We start from the raw sequence: 15,692 nt of genomic DNA, 5'->3' as shown, positions 1-15,692 counted from the left end.
TTCTAGAAACCACACTGGAGTGCTTTCCTTCAGATATCAGAAATCACAGATAAAGCCCTAATGTACAGGTAGGAAAGTGGCTCTGAACCTGTCCTCCTGTAACTGCCCTTGTGTCTTTGCTTCCTGCATTTCTTGCCGTGTGTCTCTGCATATGAACTTACCATACAGGAACAAGCTGGCATGGACAGAAGAACATGGTAGCTAATGAACTCCCAATGGTAAAAAGAACAGGGGTCAGAAGTCACATGATCCTTGGAGACAGACGAACACTGTCACAGGCTCATAACTGAACAATAGTGTCAACCCCAGCCCCTGAACCCAAATCATTCTGTGAGAGTAGTAGGGAATATCTATGAAAGACCTCTGAAATTTAAAGTTATAGATTAGGTATGCTTAGGAATGGAAGAATCATTCCATAATCAATAATACTGAGAAACAATCTAAATTTTGGTTATCAGAAGCATTTACTTCAAATGTATTTTCAGAAGACAGCTATAAAATTGTGATGAACAGGGACCTACCTGGAAAGTACCGTTCTGGGACTTTGGAAATGTAGAACAGGAAAGCAAGAAGAGCAATCACGTACATCACAATTACTCGGGGTGCGAAGTCCTGGAAAGCAAAGTGGGTTTTCTTAGGCTTCCCCAGTACTACTGACACCTGCTAGAGGTCAGAAGTAGGGTTTAAAGGTTGCTATATCTCAGTTATCCTGCTGACAGTTTCTTACAGTAATGGGCTCTTAGCCTCCCTCATTCCACAGGACTAGAGATCCACTGCAGTGGAGTACAGTGTCAGCCTGAGAGTCTGGCTACTCATGGAGCTTAGCTGGTGACAGTCCTGAGATGGCCCATCTCCTCTCAAAGTGGTCACAGAGCGCCCTGTGTATGAGAGCTGAGTCAGCAGATTGGAGACAGTTCTGAACAGTGCTGTCCAAGGCAAGGATAGCTGGAGTAGCTTCCGACAACCCTGACAAATGCCCTGAGTATGTCTACATAAAGCTCTCCATCTCACTGCTGACGCATGGGTCTTCCCAACCCTAGTGAGAACCAACGAGCTAAAACACAGATGCTGGTCCTAATTCTCATTACAGACCCAATTTACCAATAATTCACATCAGGAATAAAGACAACTTCTTCTCTTCCTTTTCAGGTGTGTGAAAAGGATCCTGGCCGTCTCCTACTCTATATTCTTCTGGGTCATTAGTCTTAGATCTCCAACCATCTTAGAATGTACCTTCAACCGCCTGTTAGGCCTAACCCTTCTGGAAATCGCATCGTTAGGAGAGGAAACTTCCTATTCTTTAAAAAATGAGAGCTTTTTAGAGAGTTTCTTCAAAGTCTCCCTTTTGCTTCTTTGCTAGAATGATTGGTGATCTTATTAGAATTCTGATTTTAAGAGCCATTGTCTTTATTCACCAGTTTTCTATCTTAAGTCTTGTGAAAATAGGAGTATTCAAATTTTCCGAAAATCCATCAGCTTAAAAGTTTTTGTTCTTTATAAGCTTAGCTCAGTAATTTACAACATCTAAAATTCATCACTTCTGTATTAGTTGCCAGCCACTCATCTCTGTTGGAGTTAATGCACAGGTAGCAGCTTCTCAGTCTATTGTCTTATTCCTGAGGGACCAAGATGGCCAGAGAAATGGTGTCTCACACGTAGCAGGACAGCCAGGTCCCTCCTCGCTCATTACAGCTGTGTTCCCTTCCTGGTCTTTTGAAGACAGCAATGCTCTCCCGTGAGTCCCAGGCCTCTGTGTCACTGTCACAGACCACCTTTTTCTTCACTGGTCCCCTATGCTGATGAGCCTCACACAGTAACAGCAACCCTACTGTCAGCCCTTCCTCTCCCAGCTCAGTCTCCTGGACAGTGACAAGTCCACTGACGTCCAGACAAAGGGCTCTGCGACAGCTGCCACATCAGCTCTCCTGGCGTACTCACCCACATCCAGCATTTTCAAGTGTTCTCTATAGCACACACTGGGAGCCTTTTTACAAGAATTTCTATGAACACAGAAACAAATTTCTGTGAGCCGCAGGAAGACGGAGCCCTTCTGGAGCTCTTCCTGTCACCTGTCACTTCTCCATAGGATCTGAGGAATATCAACAGCTTTTCTTTTACTTCTCAATCTATTCTTCTTGGAGGGTTGAACAGACTCCTTCGGTTCCAGCTACCGGTGAATATTTCTCACCTGTCTCCAACTCTAGCTTCACTTCAACCCTGCTTTTATTTACATCCCTTACCTATCTCTAACCAAAAATTCCTCCTCAGCTCCTCATCCTCACCCTAAAAAGAAACCAGTTCTCCCACTTCTGTAACCTGTTGTCTACCGTTTTATCACTAGCCCAGCAGACAAACTGCAACCTCAGAAGTGGTCCCCAGAAACAACATGTGCACTTATACACTGTGACAGAAAGGAATATTATTTCATACAATGACTCATCAGTAATGAGCAGGGGTTAACTTACGATTTGGAAAGGTATGCTTATCTATATAGCTTTGGAAACTATGTCTCAATATGCAACTAAAGATACGCTCCCAAAGGATTCAGAGCTACCTACATGGCCCGATTACAGTGCTTTAAGCGAGGAATGAAAATGAAGGACAAAATAAAGAAAAATTCTGACCACACTCAACCTACCTGTACTATAGGAGCACTGATTCCTCCATTGAGCCAAACCCAGTGAAGAGTAGGGATCACTCCATATCCCGAAACAGAACAGAAGATGATGGGGCGGAGCCTCTGCCACTGCTGTGTGAGGTAACTGGGATGGATCTGTGCGAAGAACACTGCCAGGATCATTGCAAGCACAGTGATCAGGTACACTTGACGCCAGTACTAGAATGAGAGGGAAACAGCGATCTGGGCACTGACATTAAGCATTACAGGCTTTAGTGATCGGTCGTAATATCCAAACCAGACCCCCCATCCATTTTAAGGACTGTTCTATACAAATGTTAAGTTTTTGAAAAGTTTCTTAGGATTACAAACCAAAATTGAAAATGAACACTGGTAAGAGGCCACCCTTGCTTCATCATACAAAAGCCTTTTCTGAGTACCTGTTACATGCTAGGCACAGGCAGAATGTTGTAGGAACAAGGTTGCCTATGGCATGGGCTCTCCTGGTATCTGAGCTTAGACTGTGGGAGGTGCAGCCTTGAGAACATGATGATAATGTAATGATAATACTGCGGCCAAGTCACAAACAGAGTGTGTACAACCACTGAAGCAACAATAGTAAATGTTTTGTGGGTCCGCTGAAGGCGCTTCCACACAGGAGACAACATTTAAGCTGGTGAAAAATGCAGACGCAGTGTGCTGGGAGAAGGAGCAGAGAGGCCAGGGTGCCTTGGACAAAGGTTGGAAGATGTGACTAAGATGAACTCTGCCAAACTGACACACTGGGGGCTACTAAAGAACAGGGTGCATTCTGGGTTGGTGACATGGACCCAGAAGCCCAGAATGTGGTAACTGAGGCAAGAGTTCAGATACCAGTAGATAAGGGATGGGAGAAAGTGGGAGAGATGTGGCTGGGATGGAGTGTGGATATATGTTTGTACACACACACATCCACTGGGATGGAGTGTGTATGTATGTTTGTATACACAGACACACTGGGATGGAGTATGCATATGTTTGTACACACACACATATCTGATATACCAGGTCTTAATAGCTGACTATTTGAGAAGGAAAGCTGAGGAAGGTTCAAGGCTTCCTAGCCTGAGGAACAAGCACATAAAGGGCTTCCATTAAAGGGCCTGAACAAGGATGGCCCAAGTTTGCGGAGAATAAGGGAAACCTGAAAGAATGGTCACTCAGACAAAAAGAGTTTAGGGCCAGCTAAGTATATGTGAAGAGTTATGAAGGACTTAGTCAGAGGGGTTTAGGCTCCCAGGCATCTGTGGGCTGCTCACGTCTAGAAATTACCTGTTTGTCTTGTGTGAACCCAAATGTTCCATCTGGATCAAGGGTCCAGTTTTAGGCTCATTCTCAAAGCAGTTTATAGCCTTTGAAAGGAAGGAGCCACTAAAGAAACTAAATGCTTAGAACAATAGATGCCTGGGAGAAGACAGTCATTTCTCTTCTACGTAATTGTGGACTACTAATGCCACAGTTTTCTTCTCTCTTTCTAGGTCTATTTTCTATTTAATTTTTTATTTTTCATAAAATAATTTTTCCATTTTGATACTTAGGAAGAGGTAAACAGAAAATCCGTGTAGTATAGAGCAGCAGTTTAGGTGTGACTGTACATCAGCCTTCTCTGCGGCTTGTGTACACATCTTTCCTGTAAGGATGCACACAGTCGCACACAGAATGGTCCTATTTACTTCTGGGCACATGCAATCAGTTTATTAGTAAAATCCAATTGATCTACACAGTAATTACATATGTATTTAATGATATACTATTTTATAATGTACCTATGTCTGAAAATCACATACATAGTTAATAATGGTCCTCTCATTTTCAAGCCTAAGACTGTCTTCTTTGGTAGTTCATTTTTTTAAATAAGTTTATGTGTATGGGTGGGTGTTCTGCCAGCACGTATGTTTGTGCAGCACCTACATGCCTAATGTCACAGAGGCCAGAGGAGATGCAGGGTCCCACAGAACTGAAGCTACAGAGTGCCATGAGCTGACATGAGGGTTTTGGGAATCAAACCCGGGTCCTCTGGAAGACTTTTATAAAATAGATTTATAAACTGGGCTTCAGTGGACCCACTGCACAGGGAGGGAAGCTTGGGCAGGACACACTCTGCTCACTGGGAAAGAATGACAACTCCCAGCGGATGTGCTGCTGATGAGAGAGAAGCATAGAGTGGGCTCAGAAAGAGAGGTGCAGTGAAAGGAAATAACAATCAAAGTGTGTAACAGTAGGGCTGCATTCTCTGTGTTGTATCTCCATTCTTAAAGTCAGTTTCCACCATAAAATTAAAAAAAAACCAAAAAACTACGGACCCACAGTAGATATCAGAGATCACAGGAATCTTTTGAAAATTAAGTTTGTCTCCATGTAAGTCTCCCCTGTTAAGTTGCATTCATAGGTCTGAACCAGTGCAAGAAACTCCAAATCCTATATAGAAGACAGAGTGTGAAAGTTCTGAGCACTTACGTTATTGCAATAAAATGCATAAAATACTCCCGAGACATAGCAGCCCAGTATTCCAATAGAAATCCCTGCATAATCCAAGGCCATCCATCTCCGACAAGTTTTTTCTGACCGATGACAGGAAAAAAGATGGTAGCCCACTGAGCAAAGCATGCAGACCTACAAAAGGAAATGCAGACCATAAGAAAAAATGGAGAAACGGAAAGCTGAGCCATTCATGAATGGTGCTCAGAGGTATGGCTTAGACGTCAGGCCAGCAAGTCACGGACATGTCAGTGCAATGCACCTCATCATAGGGCAAACTGCCACTAACTGAAGCTCATCAGTAAAATGAGGACCTCAATCACCAAACTTAAAAGTTACAATTATTTTAAAGCATCAAACTGTAAATAAATAACCAAAATTGGGAAAATAGTACAATGCAAATATTTTTAATGCAAATATTTCCAAAATACCTCCTAAGGTTACTGATTCATGAATGAGTTTACTTTTATACTAGTCATTAGATTAGCATACATCCCTTAGGAAAGATCAAAGGATACAGAATTGTACACTGCAAAAATACAAGGCTCTGTCATTTAATCTATTTCTTAGGAGCAACTTATTGATAACATGTAACATGTCCCCGTAACACGTGTTCCAAGGACCTGTGATATACATGTCTACATACATGATAAATACTTTAAATTAATCAAATTGACTTATTATAATTAATATACTTTATTGTTATCGTTTTGAGACAAGATCTCACTATAAGCCCTGATTGGTCGGGAACTCACTACATAAACCAGGCTGGCCTTGAACTCAGAGACCCTCTTCCTCTGTATCCCAGGTGCTGGAATTTGTGCCAATATTCTGGTTTTTTTTTTCAGATCGTATAAATCTTTGACATTTTAGTGTATGTGCCACTATACCTGGCTACAACTTGATTTTGTTTAACTTAAAGACTATAGGTGACTTCAAAGTTCTAAGTAAATATGGCTTCATTATATCCATGAAAAACCAAGTGTGTGTTTTCCCAATGGCCAGCAAAGCTACTGATGCAGACAGCTGCTCTGAGGACTTGTAACTGGCCAACGACCTGTAATGGGTCATGCAGTGCAAGGGATATAAAGATGAGACTTCTACTCTAGGAGATTTTTTTTGAGAAACCCTGCTTCTATAGAAGTCAGTGTAGACCGTAGAAAAGCAAGGGAAGACAGTATTGGCTGTGTGGTGCATGTAGTGGGGCTGCAAGTGTGCCTGGCAGAAGGGAAAAGCGTCATAGGAGGGACAGCTGACATCTGAGCTGTGTCAGCACTCAGCCAGAGTCCATAAAGACAAGCTATATAATGAAAAATATGGAACCAACAAAGAAAGAAATGCAGATTTCTTCAAGCCATAATTAAAGTGACTATACAACAAGGTGCTTTAACTTTGAAACTATAGCCCAGGTACAAAATTTCTGACGACATGAAAACCACCTTTACAGAGGTGTAGACTAGACAAGCACAGGCCTGGGAACAATGGTGAGTTTACCAAGTCAGTGACACTGGGAGTAGAGAAAAAGGGACAGTAAACTAGCCCAACCGACAGATGTATTTCGAGCAGCTAGCTCTTTTAGGGAAATGAACATCCAGTTGTTTGTTTTTAAACAAGCCTAGCCGGCTTGAGGAGACTGGGTGGCCATGCTCAGTAATACCACACTTACCCAAGATTTAGTTCATCTACTGTCACGGCCTTTAATGACATGTGGCTTTTGACTATTAAGCCACCATAGGTGGCTGGCCTAGTCATGTGTCTCGCTCGTTTGTGTTCTGTGGTTAACCCTGCACTTACAAGCATAAGCCTGGAGAACACCATGGCAGAACTTCTCACCGAGAGAGAACGATCTCAGTACCACACAGAATGATGCGAGAGGCAACAACAAGAAGGCAGCAAAATGATCTCAGCTTGGAAGCAGCCAGTGGACAGGCAGAGAGGAAGACCTGAGGCAGCCATGAGTACACATGTCTATTAGAACTGCCACGACAGTTCTACCGGGGACTGTCCAAGGCTACCCGTGGGAGTGGGACTTCAGGTGACTTTTCTTTTCCTTCTTAAACTTTGATCTGCTTGACTGTTGACATGTGTAGTAACTGATAGAAATTATAAATAGCAGTAATAAATTTGACCTCATTGTGAAGAGAGGCATCTGAGGAAGAAAAACTACGATATCAAAAAGAAAGCACTCCATATTTTAAAAGGTGAGTCTATAATTTCTATGTTCTGTTTGAAGAGGTGTATGCCCTTGTTAAGAGTTCCTAGAGATATTAGGATTTTGGCAAATATGTATGTTTCAGATCCAGTAGAAAGCATCCTATGGCGTGTTTCACTGCCAAAGTGGGAAGATAGTTACAGTGTACGTCCACGTACATCAGCACACTGGCAGGATAACTTACAGTATACATCCATGTACACCGACACACTGGCACGATCTGGCCCTTGCCAGCTGCCTATTTTCCTTCCTTCTCTGCTACCCCAGGACTCAGATGGAAGATGAAAACCTGTAAGTCTGGACAACACTAAGTAGTCTGTTGCTTCTGGCCCTTCACACAGCATTTTTCCTGGTTGAATTTAAGATGTTTCTAATATGTTTCTTAGTCCTTTACGACCAAAGTTTGAAGCAAAATGACAAGGTCTGAAATGTAAGACGTAATAAAACCAGTATGCGTCCTGAGAACCAGTCAGTTCCTGGCTCTCCTCTCCAAGTGCAGAGCCCTGGCCTAAGTCTGTCAGGAGCAAGTGTGGTGCTGCCTTTCCGTCTCATTTTCACGTGGCTCTGTACTCCAAGTTCTTTTAAATCATCAAAACGTCAACAGGCTACGGCCTGTATTTATTTCCTGCTTTTAAATGGTCTATTTGAACACTTCGATTGTGCCAGTGTAACAGTGCCCAAAAGTTACGGGAGTAACCAACCACTATCTGACTGGATTGATGTCACACTCCATGAGATGGACCCCATGCCCAACACTGCCTGGGAAGACAAGAACCTGGGACTAGACAGGCCATGGACCTAGTGGGGAAAAGCAAAGACAACTGTTCTGCTAAGAGAATACAGCAATATAACGAGTTCTAATGACATTCTGCTGCTCGGTCATCATCAGAAGAGCTTCCCCTAATAGTAGACAGACCAAATGCAGGGACCCACAGCTGAACAATGTGTGGAGACTGAATGCCAGTTCTAAATGGGATGTCTCTATCAAATCTTTCTCATGGTTCAGGGAACTCTACAGAAGAAGAGGTGTCAAGGATATCAGAGCCAGGGGGACAGATGACACCTTAGGAAAGACTGTGTTCCAGACACAACGGGATTGATACACAAATAAACTTACACACACTGTGTTGGCATGCCCCGAGCCTGCACAGGCCTAAGCCAGATGAGGAACCAGCATTGAGAAGAGGAAGTAAATTCAAATCCCCATCCCTCCCAGAAGCTATTTCCAGTCGTTAACCATTCACAAAGGAAACACTCTTCTCCGACAGAGTCACACTGGGTATACAAACCACATCTGAAGGTGGCCCATGCTCAGCCGGAGACAGCGCTCAGCAGTCAACGGCTCAGCAGTCGCTGGCCGGACGACACAAAATGAACTGCATGGCAATTTCTAGGTTTGTTTTAATATAACTTAATGATTTGTTTGAGCCTTTTCCTAACCTTATTTGTCTTATGCGCATATATTATGGTTTCTGATTTTGTGTTTTTATGGGCGTTCCAGGAATATGTGCCTCTTCTTGTGTGTGTCCATGCGCTTATAGGCTTTGCATGAATGTGTACGTCTGTGAGTGTATGTGTGTGTGTGTGCCTGTGTGCACACTTCTCTTTTGTTCCTCCCCGTTTCTTCTGTTCATCTCTGGTTTGTTTATTTGCCTGTTTTCTAAGGAGAGAGAAGAAAGGCATGAGGTTGGATGGGTAGGAAGGTGGAAAGGATCTGGGAGGAGGTTGGGGAGGGGAAACGGTGATCAAAATATATTGTAGAAGCAAAAGTCTAATTTCAGTAACAAAAAATGGTCTGTTTGAAAATTATTCAATGTTAAATTTAAAGATATTTCTATAGATCCTTGGAAAAATATAAGTGTAACATAACTAATAAACACAAAAGCTAAAAACAAATAAAATGCAATCAATCTGAAACCAAACAACTGCAAAAGGATCTAAGGAAACTGACACTGGAGCATTAGATCAATGCCAGCAAGGTACGGCAGTGAGAGAAAGGCAGTGTGAACACAGCAAACCCGAGGCACACGTATATTTTAAATAGCAGAAAGATGCAGTCTTTCCAAGCAGGCTTTAAGTAGATAATAACTTTCGCCAGATAAGAGAGTACAGTCAGACTCATACCCTAGTGTTCATCTTAGAACCAAGATGTCTACAAAGATTAGAAAGCAAGTCGTGGTCATGCATACCTATAATCCTGGCATTTCATGAGGTGGGAAGCTGAGGAAAATTCAAGTTCAAGGCCAGCCTGGGCTACACAATGGGGCTCTGCCTCAGACTGGGGTGGGATGGGAAGGATGAATACAGTTCCCACATCTTTGAAACATAGTGGATTACAAACTGGTGTAATAACAACTTCCAGATATTCGAGAGCCGCAGCTCCTGTGGGCTTATGCTATGAAAGCGAGTAAGCTGTCCCATGTGCCCTCCGCAGGGCTGTTCAAAGCAGTGGGTCTGAAGATCACTGTGCAAGCATCCCTGACAAAAGTTCTCTTCACCCCAAAGCGTGTTTGCGGAATGACTCACCTGGAAGCAGAAAAGACAAATAGAGCAAATCACAAAGTCTTCTCTGGATGCGCTGGCCGAGGGCAGCACGGATGTCATGTCATATATCCCCAGGGTGAAGAAGAGAAAAAATCCCAGCAAGTGACTCCAGATGTTTACCGTTTCATTGGATAGAATAAACAAACTACAAAGAAAACAAACACAGTTCAGATTCACTGCGGCTCAGTGGTTAAGGACTGGGGGAAGTTCTCGGCCCCCACCCCCCTCCCGCCTTTCTAAGACTGTATGTGTGGTTACTATTTTTGTGACTTTCCCCCATTTGCACTAATCCTGAAAGCTACAGCTTTGGGCCTTCAACCCTCACTGCTTTCTCTACTTTCTTCCCCCGACTGCATCACTTTTGAAAGCTGAGTCCTTGCTCAGATCCCTCCCTTTCTCCAGAAATGAAGCAAGCGTGCAATCACTGGAAGTTAGCTAGCAAACTGTCAGGGGCAGTAAACCAAGACCCTGTTCAGTGCAAGTTAAGGCATAAACATAAAATACCTCTTATTCACTTGTTTAAATACATGTATAACGTTCAGTGCATCTAGGTGAGACAAAATACACACAAAGGAACCCGCTGGAGAGGTCCTAAAGACAGGCAGGCATGCCAGAGCAATTTTGCTATGCAGGTTCTGAAACCAGTTTGAGCTTCAGGTGGCATGAGTTTGCCTCTCTTAGGAGTAATGGGAGATTACTTTGTGCGTGGGTACTATTTGTCCTCTTAAAAATGTCTTGGCAAAAAAAAAAAAAAAAAAAAAAAAAATTTCTTGGCAGCACAGGCTGGCAAAGACTATTATCCAGACCAGGAGTCAGTGTCTTCTTCCATAAAGGAAAGGTGCTGCGTTAGGTGCTCCTGCTTCCAGATCTTTCGCAATTCTGGGAAATGGTTCTTTGTTTTTTCTATAAGGTGATATCATGACTGAAGATTTAAATACTCCTGCATGTCTCTAGCAAAACCAAATCTTTTGTTAAACTAACACCTTGCTGTTAATAAATCAGTTTGTTCATAATTATAGATCATATTTATTTTCATACTGTAAAATGCTAGTTAATCTGTTGAACATTTTAAAAAACTGGATTCCTTTTTGAGAATTTTATATATGAGCACTGTATTTACATAATTTTCCCCTTTCTCTCCTTCCTCCCACTCTCCCCAACCCCCATATGTTTTAAATACATCTTATTATTTAATTATTGTTTATATATGTATACATGTATAAGTATATATGTATATACAAATACTGATAAAGTGTTTAAAAAAATAAATCAGTTTTTTGGGGGGCAGGGTAAAGGGTTTAATTATTCTTATTTCCTATCTGGGGGTGTTTTACCTGTATGTCTGTCTGTATATCACATGTGTGCCCAGTACCTACAAGAGGCTAGAAGGCACCAGGCCTCCCTGGAACTGGAGTTATAGACAGTTGTGAGCTGTGGGTGCTGGAAATCAAAGGCAAGTCCTCTGGAAGGGCAGCCAAAGCTCCGAAGCACTGGACAATCTCCCCCAGGCCCTGAGTCAGAAGTTGTGAAGAACATGAATGTACAACTACCCGTTTGCAGCAGTCCCTATGGGTTTCATAGTCTCATCTTTATGAGGACAAAACACAGTGAAGTCTCAATGATCAAGAATAAAGAATATCATGTATTTGGAGACACAGACTCTATCTTGACTACCATCAATATAAAGACTATCTGTAATTGGGGGAGGAACTAAAAGAATGCTCTAGAAGCATCTAATTACAGGACTGTTTTGGCAAGCAACTCTACTCACTTTATGAAACCCAGTATAACCTGATTAACTAAACATACTCTATCCATGTTCCTTCCCAGGAACAGAATGCAGATAGAATGAATGGACATATAAAATCTCTCTTCACGTGTAAAATCTGTCTGGGAGACTCTTGAAGGTTAGAAGAAGAGAGGGTAAAGGCCCAACTTGGATAAGATCAATATTGTAGGAAGAGTACCTCCCCACAAAAAAGGATACAGTATTATTGTCAGAAAAGCTGGGCACGCATAAATTTTGTTTATCTTCAAAATCAACAAGTTAGCTCTTGCTCAAATTTCTGAAGCAGTTAAGAGGCAGGTTTGCTAACTTGTGTCTGACTCAACAACTCAAGATCTAACGTTTTATATGTCCTGATTTCAACTCCTTCAGATTCGGACTCAAGACATGAGAATACAGAGGAAGCACAGCTGGGTGAGCACAATTGTACCTTCCCCCCACCATGAGCAAGCCTGAGAGACCTTGTTTACCACAACAAGGTCAAGTGACTGGATCTAGGTGGAGTTACCCACCTTGGCTGCCCAGAACACAGAAGCAGAACTGCCCCTGGGCTTGCCTTGAGACATCTCCTGCAGTGACCTGGAAGGGACTATGGATTATCCCACCCATCTGAAACCAGGAGGGGTTATGGGTTGGGTCTTCTCCTTTAAATTGAGAGCTGAACAATAAAGCTTGGGGCCTTGATCAGAGAACTTTGTCTTGGCCTCATCTCTTCTCGTCCTCCTTCCCCTTTCATTCCCAGCCCCCCTTTCAGGTGAACCCAGTTGACTTGTGGCCTCGGGCGGCTACACACAATGTTCACAGCAGCCCACTTCTGGCCTGCTTCCACCACCTCGACAGCAGGGCTTAGCTCTGATTGCTTAATTATGAACAGGAAGCACTGGAGAAATAAAGCAGTCATCAAAACTCAAACTGTGACATCCACTTGGTCATCTATTCAAGCAATGTCACAAAAAACACTTTCAGGGCAGTACAAAAAGAAATGGGTTCAGGAAAGACCATGCTGCAAAGATCAATAAATGCACATGAGGTTGCTGGTTGAGCAATCCAACAACCCACATTGTGGAAAGCAGCGTTTGCCACTCCAGTGACCTGGAGTACTGTACCAAACTTCTGCTGGAGTGAGAATTTCAGTACACACAGTAAGTTCTAATAGAAGGCTACTCTGAAAACAAGGGCCATTTTAAAATTTTCTTTTTAAACAGAAGCTTCTGGGACTCTCATTTTAAAGCTCTAAATCAACAAACCCATTTTGTTCAGAGGCTTCTAAGGTGTTCTGTTGGTCCAGCTGTCCCTTCAGCTTTCTTTGCTAAGAGTTTTTTTCTACACAGCATTTCCACAACTACTATTATGTAATAGTGTAATTATTCCTTTAGTGTCTGCCACTTAGGCTAGCCCTTAGCAGCTTCATGGAACAAGGACCATGCCCGCCTCCTGCAGCTGGTATGGTGCCTACCACCTAGCAGAGCCTCAGTGCGCATTTGCTAGATGATTGAATGAATCAGGGCTTCCTACATACATATTCACAGCAATGTGGACTTGTCTGCTATTATATGGACATTCAGTTGGCCAACACTTCTGAATCCCCACAGTGCTGCCCTGGAAACAAAGCTCAGGTATACAAAGCAAATATGGTTTTGCCATTGTCAGCGGGGAAGATTCTAACCTGTATCCCTAGTGATTACCAAATGGAAAAAAAGGATATAAAAGAGCTTTGTAAACAGCAAAGGGCCAGTGGAGAAGGCAACGATGACCACTGTTGGTATCACTGTTATTCAGTGGATCAAGGACCAGCGGAGGAGAGCTAGAGCAGCAGAAAGATAAAGGGCCGAGAGGTGAGGAATTGATGCGCACAGAGAATAGCGGAGAAAGATGGGGCGAGCAGACAAAAAGCATGAGAGGAAAGGATGCGTCGCGGGGAGCAGCCACTGTACCTTTTGATACACAGTCTGGAGGGGAGGTAGGCCCGGTAGCCGTCGGTGATGTACGGGTTGTCTTTGAGGGACACCGGGATCTGTTCATAGGTGTAGAGGCGGATGCCGCGGGGCACCAGGACCGGCCAGTACTGGTAGCTGCCCAGCTCGATATAGTGCGCACTCTTCAGCAGCTTCTGATGCATGGTTCCCAGGCGCCGGCCCGGCCCCGCCTCCCCGGGGAGGGGGCTTCGCCGCTGGCGCCCCCACCCCGGAGCCGCCGCCGCTGAGCTAGGTGCTTCGGCCCGCGTCTGTCCAGGCCAGCTCCGCTACACACCTCCGCCGCTTCAGCTCTCGCCGGCCACCGGCGTCGCAGCCTGCTCTGACGTCAGCGCGCCGTGAGGCCCCGCCCCTCCCGCTCCTCCCCGCCCCTCGCCTTGTCGGCCCGCCCTTTCTTCTGCCTTTACCGGCAGGTCCCGCCTACCGCCCCGCCCTTTACCCCCGGCTAGAGAGCCTCTAGTTCTTCTTTTGCCAGCCAGTCAACCTCTGGCTCCGCCCTCCTAGAGGTGTTTCATCCTTAGCCCCGCCCTCCTAGCCGGGCCACCACTAGTCCCGCCCTTTTACCCCGACCGCCCCTAGTCCTGCCTCCAGCCGGCCCGCCCCTAGCCTCGCCCCCTTCCCCTGCCCGCCCTTACTCCCGCCCTCCCCTAACTCCAACCAGGTCCGCCCATCACCCCTTAGCTGCAGGTGAAAAATTCAAAGTCCAACCGAATCCAAGTGATTGTTTTTTCCTGTTTTTCATTAGAAGTAATATTTACTATATTTTGAATAACAAGAAGGTAACTAGTTCAAGCTAGTTTACAGCTGGATGATGTATTGTTGAAGGGACCCTGGTGTGGTTTGGGGGGGGTTCTTTTTTTTCTTTTTCTTTTCCTTTTTTCCTTTCTTTTCATTTCTTTTCTTTCTTTTTTATTGACAACTAGGTACATTAAGGTTTTTGTATATTATATTTATTAACAATTTAAGGTCCTATTTGGAACAAGACACATCTCATAGTAATTCATATAAATATCTACCCATATACACTGATACAGTTGTATGAACTGAGGAATTATTTTATAATGGCAAGGTTAAACTTGAAACTTGCCTTTAAAGTGCGTTTGAAAGAGGTAAGAAATTTGATCATGTCTTCAGGGTGAGTCACTACTGAGTGAGAGTGTTCTTTGATAATTATCTTTGAGTCCAGGGGAAGATCATGAAAATTTAAATATATATATTAAAAGAACATAACTATTTTATTGTTGGAAAGTTTATCAGTGGGGAAAGAGACTCATTCTGGATATCACCAATCATTTGTTTTTAGTTCAAACTGTCTAACTCAGATTTGTTTCTTTTATAGAATACAGGGATACTTTATAAAATTGATTTTTTTTCATACAATATATTTTGAGCACTGTTTTCTTTCTCCCATCTTCTTCACCATTTGAACTCCATGCCTTTTTCCTCTCTCTAGAAAATAAACAGGCAGATTAAAAATAAAACGATAAAAACAAACAAAAGAAAAAGCACAAGAAACACAAATGTATGCAGATATATACATACACAAACAAACAACTCTATAAAAAACTCAAAAATCATAATATACAAGCAAAAGACCAATAGATACAAAGCACCCCCCCCCCCCCCCCAAAAGCAATAAGAGACAAAAAAAATTGTCAGGCCAAGGACACTGTCAAATGGACAAAGTGGCAGATTGAGAAAAGATCTTCACTAACCCTTCATCAGACAGAGGGCTAATATCCAAAATATATAAATATATAAAGAACTCAAGAAGTTAGACTCCAAAAAACCAAAACAAAACAGAAAAAAAAAAAAAAAAAAAACCAACCAACCAACCAACCAAACCCAAATAACCCAATTTTTAAAATGGGGACAGAACTAAACAGAGAATTCTTAACAAAGGAATCTTCAGTGGCTGAGAAGCACTTAAAGAAATGTTCAACATCGGTAGTCATCAGGAAAATGCAAATCAAAACAACCCTGAGATCCCCACCTTATACCAATCAGAATGGCCAAGATCAAAAACTCAAGTGATAGCAGATG

General features: G+C 43.2%; 1 protein-coding gene across 4 annotated transcripts in view; it reads right to left on the bottom strand.

The window, feature by feature from the left end:
* The window catches only part of Paqr3 (progestin and adipoQ receptor family member 3), a 33,257-nt gene extending 19,279 nt beyond the window's left edge, over positions 1-13,978 (bottom strand). For all 4 annotated transcript variants that reach the window (XR_013107862.1, XR_013107861.1, XM_076926445.1 and 1 more), the window contains exons 1-5: positions 13,611-13,978; positions 9,873-10,035; positions 5,114-5,269; positions 2,639-2,836; positions 522-612 (exon numbers count right to left, since the gene is read on the bottom strand). Coding sequence is in view for 2 of the 4 variants with exons in the window: in XM_076926445.1 (XP_076782560.1) it covers positions 522-612; positions 2,639-2,836; positions 5,114-5,269; positions 9,873-10,035; positions 13,611-13,795 (793 nt within the window). In the remaining 2 variants the exon portion in view is untranslated. The remainder of the gene's footprint in view (positions 1-521; positions 613-2,638; positions 2,837-5,113; positions 5,270-9,872; positions 10,036-13,610) is intronic.
* Positions 13,979-15,692: the final 1,714 nt, after the last annotated feature.

Source organism: Arvicanthis niloticus, chromosome 27, assembly GCF_011762505.2.
Source record: "Arvicanthis niloticus isolate mArvNil1 chromosome 27, mArvNil1.pat.X, whole genome shotgun sequence".
Classification (NCBI taxonomy): domain Eukaryota; kingdom Metazoa; phylum Chordata; class Mammalia; order Rodentia; family Muridae; genus Arvicanthis; species Arvicanthis niloticus.
The sequence above is the reverse complement of the archived record's forward strand: the minus strand, read 5'-3'. Positions and strand labels throughout refer to the sequence as shown.